Here is a 20,284-nt window from a genome sequence, read left to right as displayed (position 1 = left end):
TGATATATATTTTCCTCTTGCTTGCCAACCCTACAAATCCATATAGATCATGTGAAATGGTTTGTTTAGATTTCGTAAAATACTGTAACGGCCGCTTGCTGTATAGATACTCCAGGACAATTTGAATTCAGAATTATATGACCTTTTGGTCCTGTGGAATGCAGTGGCATCAATTTAACATAGTTTTATAGTCTATAAACTATATCAGTATCAGTTTCTATATAAATTGTTGAGTTATTAAAGCGTAAAATTCAAAAGAAAACCCTTTTTAAAGCTATCTTAGACCAGTTTGTATACACAAGTCTGCAAGTTTAAATGATGCTCGCAGCTGTTTCCTAGAATAGACTAGTGCCAATACAAGTTCAGCGGAACGGCTGAGAGACAATCAGAGAACCAGGATGCACTACCGAGTATGGGCGGAGATCACAGCACGGCCCCTTGTGGGGTCTCAGGAACACAAAGGGAAAGTATACATTAAATGGGGGCAAAGCCAAGTCTGCCTAGATAAACTGCCTAGCAATGCTCGGGGAGGATTTAAGACTGTCACGATCCTAATGCATCACCCGCCATATCTCTGTCCATTTTTCACGTCATCCTAGGCCTCAAATTCTGCTATCCCATTCTATTTCACAAACAAGGAGTACCGAGCAGTCATGAGTTGGGCAAAAGTATCAGAGCGCCGCTGGGAGCGCCCTGTCACCGGAATGGAGGGTTATTTTGTCTATACGGGGTCAATGTCAGCTGCCCACTGCGATGGCCGCCACCAGTACACCATCTTCTCTAAGCTGAGGGTTGATCTCGATATTAACCCAGCTGACATCGAATCTGCGTTAAAGCGCGCCTGGAAGCAGTTACGGTCTGAACAGCCCCAGATCGCTACCGTAGTTGATGGCACGACGATGGTCTATGAGGTTCCCGATGAGGCAGCTTTGCAGAACTGGCTTGCCTCGACCTTTGTTATCTCATCGGCTGCAGATGCAGAGGAGTTATGCCGCAATGTTGAGCCGATCAAGCAAGTTACGCTGTACTATATTCCGAAGTCATCGGAGCTTGTATTGCGCGCTCAGCATTACACAATTGATGGGACCGGTACACTATTGCTCTGGGACCGCTATCTAACAGCCTTGACAACTCCAGTCGAGGTTACATTCGGTGACGAACATACCAGATTGGCACCCTCCATTGAGGAAGTGCTCAAAGTATCTGAGCCGACGCCAGAGGAGACTGAGAAAGCAACAGCTCTCCTCATGGGGTATGCGACCAAAGCTCCGGGCGTTGGCCCAGTGTCTAAAGTTGGCACCGTACCTGCCGGCCGGTCCCAGAATGTCGAAATGACATTCCCCACGCGGACAACAGAAGCAATTATCAAGATATGCAAAGAAAAAGGCATCAGCGTTACCTCTGCCGTACACGCAGCGTACATCCAGGCGATTATCAAACATGCTAATCCCAATGGCACTTTATCCCACTATGCAAACTTAGGGCTGTTCAACCTGCGACCATATCTCCCAAAACCCTACAACACGAACGAGTACGCGGCTTCGGTTTACTACACACCTCTTCCGTTAAACATGGACCTACCTTCGCAATTCTGGGAGACAGCCCGCACACTGGATAATTATTATGGTACCAGTGTTAAAAATGACCCTGAGATCCTGCCCTTGCACGCACACATGACACGCGTCCTCTGCCAAGCTATTCAGATGCCCGAGTACCAGGGGGGCCCCATTCCTGGAGATGCACAGGTCAGCAGCCTGGGCATCGTCGAGCGGTATATACAGCACACATATGGCAGCACGGCCAAGGTTCTGGACGTGAAGCTGGGCGTCGAGATTGTTCTCGGCATGACCATGTTTTTCATATACACGTTCCGCGACCAGCTGCGGCTCGTGTACAGCTTCAACGATGGGTATGAGGAACCAGCACACATTAGCATGTACCTGGAGGAGGTTCAGAAAGTTTTAACCGAGGAATTATTGGCGTGATGAGGATCTCAAATAGGGTTCTAGCTCACGTAGATACACGTAGGTACATGGGAAAACGGTCCTATGGTTGCATACCTACAGCCAATTCAATGTTTTTATTATATCATTGACGAATGAAAATTCCTTGTTTGTTTCTTTTTTCTTTTATTTCTTATCTAAAGCCTTGGCTACTGTAACCGCCGAGGTACATACATCATCTTATTTACAGGGGTTTGAGAATGATACAGGCTTATATGAGTCAGATTGCTGACATTACTCGACCCCGCCCTTTGATGTGCGTGAAGACCTTGCGTTCAGTGGTTATGCGAACGGTATGTAATGAGCTAAGGTTTCATGTGCGTAATCTGGCTCGATGCTGTTGCTCTACCAGGTTACTACCCTTGTATGTAGTTATATTTTTTTGTACTTAAATGACATAAGACATACGATTATTCGTACCTCTCACGTAATTTCAATGGCTTGAATTATCGAAGATATTGCGAGTAAGAACAGTTTCTCTTTCAGTGCTAGATGTAGCCACTATAGTGCTATATAAAGGTATCATACGGTTCATTGTGCAGGGCAAGGGCAAGTAGGCTGTGTACTCTGAGCATGCGGAGTTCTGCAAGGGGCTGCCTTAGTGTTCTGGCCCCCACCCTCAGCCGTTCAGGGTGGGGGCTGAAGACTCCCGAGTCCCGAGTTTAAGCTGCCGATCTGTCAGCGCATGCACTGTGTAAGCGCCCATATCTGCCTCGCCGTTTCTCAAATTCTCAGCTTCCTCATCTGGAGCGCCATCTTTCGTCATATTTGGAATTGCCGAGTTGGGTGCACCGGTCCACTGCAAGAATGGCGGTTGTCATGTGCATCTATAATATGACTATACGCGCACTCGCAGACAGGGCTAAAAACACTAGGCATATAACCCTGGGACATTACACAGAAAGTATCTCATCCAAGATCACACAATACAGTTGAAGATGCAGTTACTCCAAAACCAAGTGACCCCTTTAGAGAATGGCCACACGAAGCCGGCTGTGTCGAATAACAAATCGATTGCTATTGTTGGCATTGGTAAGTATTCTTTTATGATCACGATGACAACTATTGACGAGTATACTCCAGGCTGCCGCTTTCCTGGCGATATTTCCAGTCCATCCGAGCTATGGGATTTTCTAGCGGAAGAACGTTCAGCAGCCGGCAAGGTACCCAAGTCACGGTTTAACGTTGCCAGCTTTCACGGGAGCAAGGATGAACCGTCGACTACAGTAGCGTTAGGCGGGTGCTTCCTGCAGGAAGACATTCGGAACTTTGACAACCAGTTCTTTGGCATTCACAACCGAGAGGCTGCAGATATGGACCCGCAACAGCGGAAGCTGCTTGAGGTTGTGTTCGAAAGCTTTGAAAGCGCTGGCGTTACCTTGGACGATGTGTCAGGTGCGAATGTGGGATGTTATGGTGCGTGGCCAGCCAGTTGGATCCCCGTCAATTAATTGGCCGACTGACAAGACCAAAGTCGCTTCATTCACGCCGGACTTCATCGCTATGCAGACCAAGGATGTGGAGAACATGACCAGGTTCACTCACCTGGGTATGGGACCAACCCTTCTCGGAAATAGGATCAGCCATGTTTTCAACATGAAAGGACCGAGTTGCGTGGTGGACACTGCATGCTCCTCATCCTTCTATGCATTACATATGGCTTGCTCTGCATTGGAAAACGGCGAATGTGATGCCGCCGTCGTGGCCGGTGTTAACCTCATTCAGACTCCAGAGGTGCACGTTGGGACCTCACTGGGTGGAGTGCTTTCACCGGCTTCAAAGTGCCAAACGTTCGATTCTTCCGCTGATGGGTGAGTTAAGTTCTTTCACTCTCCTCTGTCCGGTACTGCCCAACGGACAAACCTGGTTGACAAATCTATGCTGGGGCCAGCTACGCTCGAGCTGACGGCGTCGGTGCGCTCTATATCAAGCGACTGGACGATGCCATCCGTGACAAAGATGCGATTCGTTCCATAATCCGCTCAACTGCAGTAAACAGCAATGGCAGAACACCGGGCATCTCGCAGCCCAGTGTCGACGGGCAGGAAGCAGTTATTCGCAAGGCCTATGCTCGTGCCGGACTTAATCCAGCAGATACTGCCTACGTCGAAGTTCATGGTACTGGCACAAGTGTCGGAGACCCGATTGAAGTTGAAGGTCTTTCTCGTGTCTTTCAGAAAGATCAACGCCACCGCCCGATGCTAATCGGTGGTGTGAAATCGAACCTGGGACACGGAGAAGCCTCGAGTGGTTTGCTCAGCATCATGAAAGCGAGTCTATCTCTGGAGCGGTGTCAGATTCCCGCTACCATCAGCGTAAAGCAGATGAATCCCAAAATCAAAACAGAGGAATGGGGGGTAGAAGTTGTCACTCGCATGACGGACTTTCCATCAGAAAGTGGCTCACGTCGCATCAGCATTAATTCCTTCGGCTTCGGCGGCGCCAACGCTCACGGAATTCTGGAAGAGGCTGGTCGTCAAACCAACAACGTGTCTTGCAGACAGCCCATGCAGAGGAGTGGTGATGTAACAGGCTCAATGGATGGTCAGCCTAATAGTCACGCCAGTAATGGAATTAATGAAGTCAACGGGCATAGTGTGCCCCCTTCGATGCCATACTTGCTCCCATTGTCTGCAAACAAGCTAGCATCTCTGCAAGGGAGAGTCGAGAGACTGTCTGAATTGAATCTCTCAGCCGTCTCGGTTGCTGATCTTGCCTACACTCTCGGGCAACGGCGATCGCATCTTGGTCTCCGTGGCTTTGTCATTGCCCGACAGGCAACCCTTGCACAAGATATCCACGTCGACAACCTGACACTAGCCAACTCAGATAATAACATGGCAGATAGCAAGTTCGCATTTGTTTTCACTGGACAGGGTGCTCAGTGGAAGGGAATGGCCCGCGAGCTGTTGCATTTCCCGGTCTTCGCAAATACCATTCAGCAGCTCGATCACGAACTGAGCATCCTGCCCCATGCCCCTAGATGGAAGATTTGCGATATTCTAATGGATAGCTCAGAGGCTCGTCCCTTGAACCTGGCAGCCTTCGCGCAACCTATCACCACTGCTGTCCAGATTGGTCTGGTCAACGTCTTGCGCTCTTGGTCTATCCTTCCACAGGGCGTCATTGGACACTCGTCGGGTGAGATTGCGGCTGCATATGCAGCAGGCCTGCTGACAGCTCGCGAGGCTATCGTCATCGCATATTACAGAGGGTACTCAGTGACAGCATCAGCACCTGAAGGCGCAATGGCTGCTGTGGGCTTGCACTCCGATGATGCACTTGAGTGGATCACTAGGCTTGGCTTCAATGCAAATGTCAAGGTCGCATGCATAAACTCACCGCAAAGCGTGACAATAAGTGGGGATAGCGAATCCATTAATAGCATATTAGCATCACTACAGGATGAAGGTGTGTTTGCTCGTAAGCTGAAGACTGATGGCAAGGCTTATCACTCCCACCATATGGCTGCCATTGGTGCCATGTACGAGGAGCTGCTCAAGGGGGCATTGACCTTTGGGGCGCAGGATATCCCTGATTTGAAGCTGCATGACATCCACATGTACTCCACTGTCATGTGCCAAGAGGTCCAAGGGAAGAATGTCCGTACGGCAGCGTACTGGCGTGCAAATCTGGAATCGCCAGTCCGTTTCAGCGAAGGCCTTGCGTCCCTGTCTGAGATGATGGGCCACTGTACGTTCGCTGAGCTCGGACCACATGCGGCCCTGAAGATGCCCATCATGCAGACCCTTGGAAAGTCTACATCCTACCTTGCCACCCTTAGCCGAGGTCAAGATTCTTCGGTCTCTTTGCTCGGTTTTATTGGTCAGCTTTTCGTGCAGGGTTTCAGAGTGGACTTCTCAAAGCTCGATCATACCTACGGCCGTAGCATACCTAGGTACATCTATGACTTACCGACATATCCATGGCATTATGAACAAACACCATGGAATGAATCTCGGGTTAGCCGTGAATGGCGCAACACCACACACCCCAGACACGAGCTCTTGGGTAGAGAGGTACCAGGCGGAAACCAGACCACGTTTGGATGGCGGAACCTCTTGCAGCTTGAAAATGTCCCATGGCTACGTGACCATAGGCTGGGTGATACTGTCATCTTTCCGGCCACCGGATATATATCCATGGCTGTGGAGGCGCTGATGCAAAAGGTTTTACCTGTTGGTGCGGACGGTGCGGGCGAGTCCGTAGTGCTCCGGCATGTCGACTTACTGAAGGCTCTACCATTACCGGAGCAGGGGTCGATCGAGCTCTATACGGAGCTCCGTCCGCTCCCAATCTCAAATATTAGAGAGTCGAAGGTCTGGTGGGAATTCCAGATCTCGTCCATCTCTGAGGACGGCCCCACAGTGCGGGCCAAGGGTTCGATAAGGCTAGAGCCCATAGCGACCAGCAGTACACAGCTTCCATCCAGAGACTGTCACCTGGCCCCCCAGTCTACGAAGCTGTGGTATGAGAGTATCGCCGATGCTGGTCTTGCATTTGGACCAACCTTCCAACACATGCATGACATCCAGACACCTGACCCCAAGGGTATATTGTATGCAGAAGCACGGACACGGACGCTTGCCCCCGCTGTTGGGGGAGCACAGTCCCACCCCCGATACCTCATACATCCTGTATTGCTGGACAACCTCTTCCAGGTCGCCCTTATTGCATGCACAGGTGGCCTAATCCACTCGATGGTTGGTAAAGTACCGACAAAGCTCGGAATTGTAAGGATCAGCCTGCCCTCTAGTCCCACTGACGAAGGCACAATTCGCTCTATGTCCAAGGTAACAGGCCAAGCCACCAATAAGATTGATAGCGCCTTGTTCAATAGTCAGCAGCAACTTGTGGCGCATTTCAAAGATGTAGACGTCACCGCATACATAGGAAACGAAAAGATGGAGGTGCGGCACCCCATAACACGAGTCACCTGGAAGCCCGACATTAGTCAAGTACACGACAATGCCACTTTTTCATCAGCACTCAATCACGTTCTTTTAAGATCTGATCTGGGGTCGTTCGGGTCCAAGGCCAACATGCTAGCAGCCCTTGACTTAATCGTGCATAAAAACCCAGATGCTCATATCCTATGCCTCTCGACCGACTTATCTCTCATCACGCTGGCGTTCTTGGAAGTGCTTGATGCATCCAGTATCTACAGGCGCTTCAATTCTTTTTCCATGGGGCGCCTGACCCCAGACGGTCAACTCGAGGCTGCTGAGGTCCACAAGTACATCGTTCCATTAGGGCTTCGATCATTGCAGTATCGGATTGCATCACCAGGCGACCACTTCAGTCTGGTAATTTTAGGAGACGATATCGCCATGGCGGATGAGCTAGGCTCCTACACAGATGATCAAACGGTCTTCCTTTCACCTGATGTCGGCAGCATCTTAAACTTCGATAGGCTTTCGGTCCTACGATCTCAATCGGAAACAGCCCACAATGTGCAGCTCCTCCGCGGAGCACCAGCTGTGAACAGTTGTTCTAGTCCAAATTTCGACCACGTTCTACATATCTGCCGGTCATCAATGCATCCTGCCGATGAACACTTAGCTAGCCATTTGAGCGATGATTTAGGCATGCCGATCAAGCAGGTCGCGTTAGCAGACCTAGTACACATACCAATTTCTCCAAACTCACTAGTCATCTCTACAGCTGAGCTGAAAAGGTCTATTCTTGCTGGTGGCGTCCTACAGGAGGAATTCGATGGCTTCAAACGAATGATCGAACACGCAGCATGGATTGTTTGGATTACAGGATCAGGAGTACACGAAGAATTTAATCCCACCCTTTCCCTGTTCGTGGGGTTTGCTCGTGCTGTAGTGATTGAGCAACCCTCAACCAAGATCTTTTCGCTAGAACTAGATCCAACAACTGACGCTGCAGTAATCTCACGGGATGTCGCGAGAATAGTTCGAAGTGGGAACGAATTGATCAACGATTGCGAGTATATTGACAATGGGTCCCATCTCCTGATCAGTCGTATAGTTCCCGACGAGCGTATGAACAGAGAGTTTCGTACACGGCAAGACGGGCTCGCATCACCTATGCCACTTGGGAGTGTTGGTAATGCTGCCTTGTCTGTGCAGAGGCCTGGACAGCTGAGCACAGTACAGTTCGTGAAACGACCTTATCCAGCCCTTTCGAAGCTGGCCGCCAATGAGGTGGTTGTCAAAGTCTCCTGTGTCGGCCTCAACGCGAAAGATGTTAACGCACTGGCAGGGCATGTCCAGACCACAGATGCACGGTGCAGCTTGGAATGCACAGGTCATATTCTTGCCATCGGCTCCGACGTCCGCGACCTTAGTATCGGTGATAAGGTCGCTGTCATGTATCCTGGTTACTTCAGCACGTACGAGACTGTTCCAGCCTGGAGCTGTGTTAAGCTCCACGATGGCGAGGACCTGCACACCATGGCATCTGTCCTGATGGTCTTCTCGACAGCCGTGTATGCCCTTTATCACCGAGCCAATCTCCAACCAGGAGAGTCAATCCTAATCCACTCCGCTGCAGGTGGCGTCGGTATCGCCACAATACAACTAGCTAAACTAATAGGCGCAGAGATCTTCGCAACTGTTGGAACGGACGAGAAGAAGCAGTACTTAATTGACCACTTTGGCATCAAGTCGGACCATATCTTCAATTCTCGCGACTCAGGCTTCGCTTCTAACATCAAGACCATCACAAATGAGCGCGGAGTCGACGTCATCCTGAACTCGCTACTCGGCGAGCTCCTACACGAGAGCTGGGACTGCCTGGCAGACTTCGGCCGCTTTGTCGAAATTGGAAAACGGGATCTTCTTGACCAGGGCCGTCTGAATATGGAAAGATTCTCCCGAGGCACGACCTTCACGGCGTTCGATATAAGCATGTTGGCCGAGTCGGCATCTCCAGCACAGCATCACGTTTATAAAAGTTTAATCACTCGTGTCATCTCGCTCCTACGAAGCGGCGATATTCGTCCTATTGAGCCGCTCTCCGTATTCAACGTTTCAGAGCTCGTACCGGCCTTTAACCATTTCAACAACGCGAAGCGCATGGGCAAAATCGTTATATCCTTCGAGGACCAAACACAGATGGTACCTGTCGTGCGTGAGAAATTCTCGACACAGCTAGATCCCCAAAAGAGCTATCTACTAGTTGGTTGTCTCGGTGGTCTCGGCCGCAGTGTATCCAAATGGATGATGAGCCGCGGGGCACGCAAATTCGTCTTCCTTGGCCGCTCAGGTCTACAACGACCAGCCGCCCAGCGCCTCATCGACGAACTGGAGGCAGGAGGCGCACAATGCACCGTCATCAAAGGCGACATTACAAATTACGCAGACGTCCACAGCGCCGTGGCAGCCGCACCAACCCCTCTCGGAGGGGTCATCCAAGCAGCGATGGGTCTCAACGAGGCAATCTTCAAACACATGCCGCGCGACTACTGGCTCAATGGCACCGAAGCCAAAGTCCAAGGCACATGGAACCTGCACAACGCCCTCTCCGCGCTAGACAGGGAAAGGGAACTCGACTTCTTCGTCCTGACGAGCTCCATCTCCGGGAAACTGGGCACAGCCACCGAAAGCAACTACTGCGCCGCCAACAACTTCCTGGACACATTTGCGCGCTACCGTCGCGGACTGGGTTTGAAGGCTGTCTCCCTTGGCCTCGGAATGGTCTCCGAGGTGGGATACCTGCACGAGCACCCGGAAATCGAGGCCCTGCTTCTCCGTAAAGGTATCCGTCCTCTCACGGAAGATGAGCTGGTCCAGATCTTCGACTTTGGTCTCACTCAGCCTCCTACCTCGCTTCATCCTAATGATCTCATGCCCCAGTCGCATATTCTGACTGGGCTGGAGGATACGGGTCTGCAGGGCCACCGGAAACAGGGCTATGAGGGGTACTGGCAGTTCCTGAACGATGCGCGGTTCGATGTGTTGACGTGCGCGCTGAGGCGTAATGCGGGGAAGTCTGCTCAGGGCAACAGTACGCAGGCGTCGGTTATCCAGGAGGCAATCGCTTCGAATGATAAAGCGCAACTCACGGATGCGGTGAAGGTGGTTCTGGTGAAGAAGCTTTCTAACATCATCCTCACGCCAGTGGATAAGATCGATGCGAAGAAGCCTTTGTTGGATTTTGGTATGGATAGTATGCTGGCGGCGGAGCTCCGTCAATACATCTATGGTGCGATGGGGGTAGATGTGCCATTCCTAGATCTGATGGATAAGAGGACGAATATATTGGGTCTGGCAAGCCTGGTGGGTGACAAGTTGACTACCGCCAGCAAGTAGATCGATATATATAGACGGTGAATGAATACAATTCCATCGGTCAACTGAAGGCATTTCATATTTGAGTAAGCTAGGGTATCCCCGTGATTGGTGCGATCCATGTAGAGGGATCTATTTGTGTCAAAAAAACCATCACATTAAAACGCTGTGTGATACCCTATTCTATGATGGAATTAACCCTAGAGGTACAATAGTAGAAAGGGAAATACGGTATGGGAGGCACCATATTAAAAGACACGTAAAGATGAACCATAGCAAACTCACGATTGCCGTTACTATCGAATGAGACGGACAGAGCCTGCCCAACAGCAAAAGGGACAAGTAAAAGGAGAAAAGAAAAGCAAAGACCCAAACACATTCTTGATGGTGCCCCAAAGACCTTAGTTTGGATCTTCGTGGTATGCCTCTGTTGGCTGTTCCTGTCCATAAAAGATGACTTGTTCAGCTCCAGTCTGGCCCTTAATATCAGCAATCAAGCTGTCAATGTGGGTAAAAACGACAATCTGGCCCGACATTTGGGCACCAAAGGCCAGACCTGCTATGCAGCCACTCGTGTCGTACACAAGTGAGCCGGAGTCACCGGGTTCAAACGAGGTGATGTTTGGCTGATAAAGAATTGAATGTTCCTCTGTTGTCCGTATTGCGCCGGTTTTTGCAACCGTGAAAACTGTAGCTGCAAGTTCGTTATACTTTCCCCGGGTCACCCCTGTTTGGAACCCATATTTTGCAAGCTGCTGCTCGTTGGACAGCTCAATACCGGCTTGGATATATCCGGTACTTCCTATAGGTTGATACCTTCCGAGAGCTTTGAATGACCGAAACTAGGGTTTACTTTAGCACTGCACAGGTGAGAAGAGCGTATCATAGCCAACTATACCTCATTGAATGGAAATGCGCGACTTGGATGGGGTTTCAGGAGTGCCCAGTCCATAATTGTCGTCGTGCTTCGAGTATCATCACCAGAGTCAGCCCAGACCTCGCCAAACTCATAGCTGTTTGCTCGTTTGTAGGCCTCTAGCTCTGCAAGATGGTTTTCTAGACGGCTAAGTCTCTCCCTCAGGCATTCCCACTTTTTTGCTAGATCCCCGTGGAGGTTCGCTTCCGCTTCCATCTCCTCCAGAGCGCGGAACGTCTCCATGTTTCTCGTCTGATCGATCCTGTCTGTATAGTAGTCAATGAAGTATTGCACTGTACTGAGACTTGGACAGTCCACCTTTCCTTGTGAGGGGGGCTCAGTAGCATCAGGAGTTGAATTGTTGGGATCCTCTGCCATCGCTTCCATATGGTTTAGCGCTTCATCCTTCTTCTCGAAGATACGAAGGCCTTTGAAGGCGTGACCAAGCACGCAATAGCGGCAGGTCACACCAAATTACTACCATTCAGAGCCAGACTTCTATTGTAGATCGAGCCACCCACCGAAGGTACCATAACGCTCGCTATTGTGAGCACCCAAGTCACTTCCAATGGTCACCGCCATGGGGCATTCGTCTTCAACAGGAGGAGGTATAGGGCAGATACTTTGCCCTCCGGCCGATGATCGGCTGGCACAGAAAATATCACGATCCTTGAAGATGCGCACATCGACCATATGAAGGTCAAAGCCATTCAGGATATCCCTGATATCCTGCTCAACGATGCTCCAGTCTCGCTTGTGTTTCGGGTCGACCGTGACTAGGACAGAAGGGGTGCTGTTCTCAGCATCACAATCATAACCGATCCGATAACACCCGAGAAGCTGAAACCCAGACACATCAACCACTTGCAAAATTCGATTGCGAACCGCGTCCCACTTTGGAAAGATTGCATCACTCGACTTGCACGGGTAGATGGGGGGGCCCTGCGCTAAACACCAATCAATAATATCCACCGTGATATTGTCAAGATCATGGTTGCGAAGAAGAGCCTGTATTTCTCGTGCTGCATGCTGCCAGTTCTCTCTAGTGTCGTTCTCTGGCCGGTGTGCCAGAACTTGTAATGCTTGAGTTGGCTCTGCTATGTCGTCGTAGCTTGGTGTGCATTCCACAAAGGATGTCGTCAAGAACCGTATGTTGCGATTATAGAGGATACGCTTAACATCGCCATGAGGGATATGCTCGTTTGGGAGGCTGCGGTAGTTATAGGGTGCCTCGCAGAGGTTTGGCCCGCCAGCCCTGAAGTATCTCGCGGTGGTGCTGTCTTGGAAAGCTCCTGACATGGTGCTAGGTACCGGGGTAATTTGATGAGGAGATGAGTGAGTGTGAATACGAACGAAGTTTTGCCCAGTTCCGGGCTCCTGGATGTCCTCAGTGTTGCCCACTGCGGCCAGAGGCGCGATATGGTTCACTTCTGTCATTTTGTCAACACAATATCCGCAGATTGCAATGCGAAATGTAAGATAAGATGGGAAGTTAAGAATGGAGGAGCATAACCCCCACTGGGCAAGATTAGACATATATGGAATGGACATACCTCTGCTCAGCGTCTAGATTCTGATAGCTCTAGAAAGGAAAAAAAAAATGATCTCTGCGGCAGGTTCACACAAGATGGGTGGAGTAGAAAGAAAGGCAAGAGCAAACGTTGCCTTCTATATACAGTGTGAACGAACGTTCCCATGATTATGCCCTATTCACAATGAGATAGGATACTACCGCGTCGATTCATCATCCTTGCCAGGTGTATTGACACAATGATTCAGAGATTGTTGAGCTTATACCCTGCTTAATCGATATGGAGACACAGCAGAGTGAATAAAGGAAACAAAGAAGTTCAAAGACCACATAATGGCTCACTGTTGCTCTCTGCTGTTATAAAGAACCAATCCTAGCAATATATCAATCTGCTGTTCTTGGAAACTGAAAGATATACTCTATGCTTTGTCTGTGACATGCTAAGATTCTTTTATATTCATTCATTCATCCACGACCCAGTCATCGATCCCACACTGCCACGACTTCCGTCCATCCGCCCATCGCTCAATGAGACAGTCAAACGTGCCACAGTGGGTCAGTAGGTTATGAGACATGATCTGATGAAAAAGGAGGATATGAGATCCTAGAGCAAAGGTGCGACAAACAATTCTAGCTATGCTGCGCAGCTGGATCAAAACTTTCAATATAGAAATAAATTCACAGAACATCTAATATGGAACATCTACAGGCATTGTGTGACGAACTATTGTCCGTAAAGTGTTGATACTTGTTTGCTATACCTGATATTCTGAGCACTGATCTGCGATGTCTCAATGTTTCTCACGGGTTGATTCTCTGCCATCTTAATCTACCATCAGGAAGCTGCATCATTACTGTACAAAAACTCATTACACAGCTCCCATACACTTTGCTTTATATCCGTTGTTGAAAACCACATCTCATGTTCCACAACATGGAACGTGGCAATGATGAGGATTAGAAGAAATAAAAGTATTGATTGCTTGACTATACACAATTAAATATTATATTCATTTAACAGGCATCCGACACAACCCGGACGCTCCAGTGATTAGGGGCGACCACTTCCCCATGGGGCTTGTGATCTCCACCGCACTTGTCCAAAAGGAACTGGGCGCCATCAGCAATAGTTCCAAAGGACTTGAGGTAGTGTTTTTCCGAATTCTATATGAAAAAGTCATTAGTAACGCTCGATGCAGCCCTCCAGTCGAGAAGGCAAGAAGCGAGAAATAGACTAACGGCGTTGCACCAATAGATGGCCATATTGTATGAGCAACTGACGCGACCACAGGTGCCAGCGGACTGTCCCGGGGTGCCTCCTATGCTGTTGAGGTAATCGATCCCATTCTGTAGGTCGCCACTATCACCGCGCTTGCGGGAATAATGCCAGCCGTCTTCTCCCCAGCAGTAGTATTTCTCATATTTAAAGTCTCGCTTCATCACACTGGATGACTCTTCTTCGCTGTGCTTGGCGGGGAAGTCGCTGTCGTAGTTGGGATTCAGCTGGAGGAGCTGTGCGTGCACTTCTTGCGCGGTGCCACTGAGGGTGACCCTGTCGCCGCCTGGAGTAACTTCCACCTCCCAAGTCGGGGCGGTTATGGGAAGCTTCTCGAAGGGGCTACCCGTAGCAGCTCCGTATACCTGAGAAAGGAACTCTGTGAGCTGAATGAAGATAGTTTAGATGATTGTGAATGGGTTCATACCTGGGTAGAGAGGGCACCAAGTGCGATCAGGATGGTGGTCCACTGCATTTTGAGAATGTAGGAAAGATAGCCTGTAGAAAAGTGTGTTTTGGTGGGTTGATTGAATTCAGTGCTTTTTCGGAGATAGAATCTTGAAGCCAGTGAGGTCGATGCCTCTTATATATCTTCGATTCTGCTATTGATGCCATCTTATCTTTCAACAAATATGCCAAGAAGACAAAATGCGGCGCAGTATAGCTGGTACGAGGTCAAAGTTGATATCGGTTGATTATACTGTAGTATCGATTCTGGGCTATGCAGGAGTGATTTGCTGTTTTCCTCCATCGCATGGTTGATTCTGGAGAGATATTCGGGGCCAAATCTTGCTTGGCAGGCTGGATGATATATTGCGGAGGACGTGTTTTTGTAGCATTTCTCCTTCTCGATAGGACCGTCGAACTTTATTCGATGGCGGATCATATCTCCAGGACGCCTGAAATCCATTACAGGTGATGATGTGCCGATCCTTTGTGGGGGTTGCCGATCTCTCCCGGACCTTCTAAATTTATAGGCCAGTTCATTTGCTACGTGGCTCAGGTACGGGCTGTGCTGTTGATGTATAAGAATATCTCCGATATGTCACGTTCCATATTCGAGATTCTAACCGAGGCCTTGAAATTGTGGCAGAAAATCAGGAAATACACCAGACTCAATGTAACCAAATCATCTTTTCGCCAATCCTTCCTAAGGGTGCAGGCTCTTTTGTCTCTTTTATTGTGTCTATCTGCGAGAAAGACTTCCTAGGTGGATGTACACTCACAATCAATGTTGCCTATCATGATACAAAATGCCCTTTCCAGCATTATTTATGTCCGCGATGACAGTAGCCTTGTTGCTCTGCAGTTTCAATTGGTTTCAAGAAGTATTGCCCTAAGCGCTGCTGAAGGAGAGTCTCCAGGGAATAGTACTTGAACAGCATTCATGAGATGACGCAGCTCCCTCACTGCCAATGTCCGCTAGAACAAATAAGGCTCCTTTCCATGCTGACCATGTAGACCTCAAATCGTGTTTAGCTCCTCCACCTGCGTGGCATCTTCAACAAAAACAGCGCCATACTCTCTCATAATCTGTATCTTCTGCTCCATATTCATTGCAAAACGGATCCTCCCAAAATCGTTTGGCAGTTGCTTGATACTTTTGAATCTCAACACCCACACACCTACTCCATCTGTGGGCCAACCGTATACCATTATCTTCTTTTGTTCCTTCGTTCCCTTCCTAAAACCCACCTGTACTTGGAGCCAATCTTGCTTATTTGGCCAGAACGTCGCACCGGTCCGTCGCAGAAGATTACAGAATCTGTCTTCTTCGTCGGTACTGGATGAGCGCTGCAATGCATGAGAGAGCGGGAGCGATAGAAAATGTATATCGAGAAGATCGGCTTCTTTGATAAGAACCCCGCCAGTGGAGGGGTAGCCAAAGACTGTGCATTTTCGAGTGCCGAAGACGGTCCGGTCAGTCGCCGACAGGGAAGGGTTTGTGATATATGGGATGAATTCCTGGTCTGATGGATCATCTAGGTCCGATGTGTCGTCTAGGTCCTGTGGGTCGTCCAGGTCCTGAGGGTCATCCATTGCTCCTCGTCGTTGAAAAATAAGGAAACGGTCAATGTTGATGGGAAGTACGCGGCCTATGGTTTGTCGGCAGAGACCTAATAAAATGGCGACGAGCATGCTGCTAAATCCCATATTTCAATGATAAGTCTATAAACAGGGAAAGAACGATGTCTAGTATCATGTCACACGACCTCGGAACTTGAGCTCATGAACGCGCTCTCAGGCGTTTTAATATGTAGGGAATTTGGGAGAAGCTGCCTTCAACATTACAAGTACAGTCTTAGTTCCTTGTATGGCCGTATACCGCTAACCCTTTGGGCACTAGCCTGAAGGTATTCCCAACGCTTTTGATCTAAAGTTTCAATTAGTTTGTGTATGGTATGGTTAGAGTTACGTCACATGGCGGTTATCTTCTCTGTACACCAGAGACTGTTGTCTACATACCTCCTAACACTAAACACTAAACGATCCACGATGTCCTCCTTCCCCCTCTAAGGTCTTCGCGCGGCTTCCAAATGTCAGCCGTACCATCTAACAAAGCGCCATTCGCGTCATGACCAGCAACGTAGAAGAATATGGGGCCAGATCAGAAAACCACGCCGCATGAAGTAATTTCTGGACTGAGATCCTGGGGAGCGGTGAGGGTGGCGCCGTCCCCTTCGTGCGAGACTGCGTCGATATTAAATCATTTTCCAGTTGAGAACTTGCGACAGCCGCTCGCGCCCTCTAGCGCTATAATGGGTCGGAATGGTTTGTTTACCATGACTCGCTACTTTTCTGCTCCATGTGCAACATACATACCAACGCGAAGCCGAGTTCCATCTTGGCATCCCCGAAGGCTCCTTCCTAATATTAAGGATATTCAGTGCTAGTATCCAACAATATCCTACGGTGGTAAGCCTAGGTGGGGATAACATATATGTCCTTATTCTTTCTCTTGGATTGCATCCGAAGTTCACTCTGTACAGCCCGTCAACATGGTTCTCCCTGCAGCTCTTGCGACAATCTTCTTGCTGCTACGCTGCACTTTAACTGAGCCGCCTGTTGATTTCCCAGGCGACGAGACTCCTTACCGAGTAATTCCAACTGGCACTGTTTCCCCGAACAATATTCGTGCAACGTACCTCTATGGATATGTTGATTGCAACAAAAGCTTCGGCTCAGGAGCTAAAGGCAAACTTAATGACGCGTATTATGATGCATGGCTGATATCCAAGTCAATCTCTCGTAATCATCATATCCACGTTTGTCATGAGCTGTCCCCTTACCCCAGCCCATATACCGATCCTGATTCTTGCGAAATCATCTGAGAAAAAATAGACTGACTTTGTTATCGTCCTCTCCAGTACGGCATGAGTGGCGTCAGATATCGATTGGGACCACGTAGCTGCACTGGAGTTTCTAGGTGCCACAGGGCTAAATAACCTGAAATCTAGGCGGTCTTGGCAAATATAGCAACAGTTATTTATAGCTATATAAATCCCTTCCAGCATTATATCAAAGTTCGATGCGACGATCCAGCGAAGCTATGCCAAAATCGGCCTGATCAAGGCCTGTGTCAACCCGAACAAACGCCAAAGCCATTCCCATTTGCATATTCAACGAACTCTGACCCAGATAGCTCCTGCACTCGGACGATCAATTTCTGCCAGGGCTTCTTTGATCGCAGAAGTCTGGCAGATGCAATCTCATACGGCAAGACTTTCAGCCTATGATAACAGAGCACAAACACTTTTGGTAAGCTGGACCAAAAGTCTCGACTCTACGAATTTGGTGTACTAACCAGAATCGATCAGCATGAGCTATTCTATTTAGATCTGGCCCCAGACTTTCCAAAGCCTAATCCTCGTGTCGTCGATCTCGTGGTTAACATCAACTTGGGTTCTAAAAAGATTCGGACTGACGCATCCGGCCCGTGTATCACTATAGTCTTAGCTCGCTGGCAACATGGAGGGAACCGAGGCTCTGTCAGATACTGGGTTCAGCGAAACTCCGGCAATCTGGCATATTACGCATTGGCTAAGTACGTGATGTTCCTCGCCTACCCACTGTGGCACAAGAACTCGCCCGGGCCGCATTTCCGAGACCAGACCTGGGTTTACTCGCCACGTTCGTTGTAGACGGCAGCGAGCTTTATTTGAGTATTACCGACGATCTTACGGCTTGGAATTCTTCCGTTGGTGAACACTATCCAGGTTGCAGTGACAATCTAAACGAGAGCGAAAACAGCTCTCTCTTAAATATTGGCGGATTTACTCCAGATTTCAAGTAAAGAGATAACTATATCAGCCAAGTGTTGACGTGGATAGAGGCCCCGGGCTCGTCGGATGGAGGTTCTTCAGATTCGGGAGAGGACGCCGGCCAGCAGGTCGCCATTGTGTTGTATATTAACCCCCTCGGAGACCTGGCTTCGTGGGAACGACTCCTCGCATATATACTATATGATGCTTGGTAGTTTTACTACCCATAGTGGACACAAGTACTAGTACAAGAACTCTCGAAAGCTTGCTCAAATCTTTCCTCCAGCTATCGTATCCCACATATATGCTGGAGCCAGTCATGGTGTCGAAGATGGGTATCAAACCCCGATGATCTCCTATATAAATAGGGGTTGGATCGCTATATTAATGGAATGAATAAGATCCACCACATGTTCACAGTGTTTTGTGGTCATCGCAATCTTTCATCAAGTGGGCGGCGGATAATAGGTATGATTTGGAAGAGGTTGTTATGGAATCCTTGTTTGGCTGAATCTCTTGTACCCTACGTCTTTGTTTCTCTCCCCTCCAAATATCAGATTTTAGTTTGTTTCTTCTCACGGCGCAACATAACCTTTGGTCAACGATTGAATAAACACAAAGTGTAAAGGCCCTGCAACATGACGTCGTTACCTGACAATGCTAATCAACTGCGCTTTCGCCAAAGGAATGGTAGAGTCCCAACCACATGCAGCAGCAACCGGTTAGAGGCAAAGATGCAGCAAGCCACCAGCAAGAAGACGCAGCAAATCAGAGGCGGTCAAATAGACCACTCGTACCTTCATTAAGAAACAAGGAAGTACAATGAAAGTGTGGAATGATATGAATCAGACATAAGTATTCTTATGGTGCGGCAAGGATGGTCGCTTAAGATTTCCTAAACAAAAAGCAAAATGTACATTCTATATGGGGAAGTATCAGTGACTGGACTGGCCCACAAGCCTCTCACAGCAGCACAATTAGAATACGAATAGCAACTACTCAACACGGGATTGAACACGGAAGATTTCATCCCGGGTGTCTTACTTGTCGATGCGTTGGCAAATGGGAAGCATGCGGGAGGTGCATTATTTTTCGCTAGAACTACGGACTACCACTAGCATTACTCAGACAATTGCCGGATCTCAGCCTGGTGGAAGCACCAATGAGCTATATAGGTGCATCAAGGGGCGCAGGACACCTGGACATAAGGTCTGATCATGGTCCCTCACAGTGTTACACAGCAGGCCGGGATAGCCTGAGTATCTCTCTTGAACAGCGATCAGCTGAAACCCTGTTCCTTCCTGGCACAGGGTTGAACGCGTGTCCAAGATCATGGTCTATGCCGGTGGTAGATTCAATGCTGTGCCCTGCCTAAGTGTCTGACTTTGGTCCGCATCGTATCTACAATTTGGATTCGTTCCTTGCAGTACGATTGAAAATACCACGAGGAATATCTGTGCGGCAGCAGGAGGTCCTACTATTTGGAATACGATGCATACTGGTGCATGAATCAATACGAAATGGATATTCCTCAAGTTAATGAGGGCACTATACGTCAAGCTAAGTACGGCGGGCTGCATAATACCCGCTATACATAAATTCTCCGGAAGCGTTGCCCTAATCCCCCAATATCACCTGACGTAATACAGAATGCGTGCCTCAGGGTCTCGCGAACTGGCGTTCAGCTCCATATGGAATACGCCCTGCATTGCGTGCAACCTCGCCTCAGCCTCCACATGATATCTCGACCAGCGCTCAGATCTTCCAAGAAAGACTTCCCAGGATTTGTTGGTAGATAGGCTACCACTGTCCAATGAGACACATCTGTCTTCGTTCTAACCAGCAGGCTCCCGAAACAGGCCCAGCCCTAGCTTGCGAGGTTTCGGACGAGACGGGGACTACAAGTGCCATGGTTGGTTACTTTGCCTGTGTGCGTAGCCACGAGCGACTTCCATCTAGGGCTAGTTACTATCTTGTTGGAGGATTTGTTTAAAACTGGCCTGGATGTCAGCGCCATTAAGATCACGGTGCCTAA

The 20,284-nt window shown here is 49.0% G+C and overlaps 7 protein-coding genes across 7 annotated transcripts; 4 read left to right on the top strand and 3 right to left on the bottom strand.

The window, feature by feature from the left end:
• Positions 1-583: 583 nt before the first annotated feature.
• On the top strand, positions 584-2,386 carry BDV37DRAFT_236972 (uncharacterized protein). Its single transcript, XM_032080664.1, has one exon. The coding sequence runs from the start codon at positions 654-656 to the stop codon at positions 1,983-1,985; it is 1,332 nt and encodes a 443-aa protein (XP_031946540.1). The 5' UTR covers positions 584-653; the 3' UTR covers positions 1,986-2,386.
• Positions 2,387-2,941: 555 nt separating this feature from the next.
• Positions 2,942-10,285, top strand: BDV37DRAFT_278188 (type I polyketide synthase; the record flags this gene model as incomplete). Its single annotated transcript, XM_032085985.1, has 4 exons — positions 2,942-3,035; positions 3,087-3,419; positions 3,478-3,814; positions 3,895-10,285. 4 exons carry the CDS (start codon positions 2,942-2,944, stop codon positions 10,283-10,285), a joined length of 7,155 nt encoding a protein of 2,384 aa, XP_031946539.1.
• A 380-nt stretch (positions 10,286-10,665) lies between these two features.
• Positions 10,666-12,617, bottom strand: BDV37DRAFT_278187 (uncharacterized protein; the record flags this gene model as incomplete). The annotated part of the gene is made up of 3 exons (XM_032085984.1): positions 10,666-11,106; positions 11,163-11,608; positions 11,702-12,617. The coding sequence occupies 3 exons, from the start codon at positions 12,615-12,617 to the stop codon at positions 10,666-10,668; spliced, it is 1,803 nt and encodes a 600-aa protein (XP_031946538.1).
• A 1,108-nt stretch (positions 12,618-13,725) lies between these two features.
• On the bottom strand, positions 13,726-14,462 carry BDV37DRAFT_293818 (uncharacterized protein; the record flags this gene model as incomplete). The annotated part of the gene is made up of 3 exons (XM_032089508.1): positions 13,726-13,875; positions 13,951-14,373; positions 14,415-14,462. The coding sequence occupies 3 exons, from the start codon at positions 14,460-14,462 to the stop codon at positions 13,726-13,728; spliced, it is 621 nt and encodes a 206-aa protein (XP_031946537.1).
• Positions 14,463-15,451: 989 nt separating this feature from the next.
• BDV37DRAFT_278185 (uncharacterized protein) lies at positions 15,452-16,141 on the bottom strand (the record flags this gene model as incomplete). The annotated part of the gene is made up of 1 exon (XM_032085983.1): positions 15,452-16,141. The coding sequence occupies one exon, from the start codon at positions 16,139-16,141 to the stop codon at positions 15,452-15,454; it is 690 nt and encodes a 229-aa protein (XP_031946536.1).
• Positions 16,142-16,805: 664 nt separating this feature from the next.
• BDV37DRAFT_109732 (uncharacterized protein) lies at positions 16,806-17,561 on the top strand. Its single transcript, XM_032078353.1, has 2 exons — positions 16,806-17,253; positions 17,356-17,561. The coding sequence occupies exons 1-2, from the start codon at positions 16,987-16,989 to the stop codon at positions 17,431-17,433; spliced, it is 345 nt and encodes a 114-aa protein (XP_031946535.1). The 5' UTR covers positions 16,806-16,986; the 3' UTR covers positions 17,434-17,561.
• On the top strand, positions 17,505-18,233 carry BDV37DRAFT_109738 (uncharacterized protein). Its single transcript, XM_032078354.1, has 2 exons — positions 17,505-17,746; positions 17,806-18,233. The coding sequence occupies exons 1-2, from the start codon at positions 17,690-17,692 to the stop codon at positions 18,127-18,129; spliced, it is 381 nt and encodes a 126-aa protein (XP_031946534.1). The 5' UTR covers positions 17,505-17,689; the 3' UTR covers positions 18,130-18,233.
• The last annotated feature ends 2,051 nt before the right edge of the window (positions 18,234-20,284 follow it).

This window comes from Aspergillus pseudonomiae (assembly GCF_009193645.1).
Source record: "Aspergillus pseudonomiae strain CBS 119388 unplaced genomic scaffold BDV37scaffold_3, whole genome shotgun sequence".
NCBI lineage: Eukaryota > Fungi > Ascomycota > Eurotiomycetes > Eurotiales > Aspergillaceae > Aspergillus > Aspergillus pseudonomiae.
Note: the sequence above shows the minus strand (reverse complement) of the source record. Positions and strands in the feature narration are given on the sequence as shown.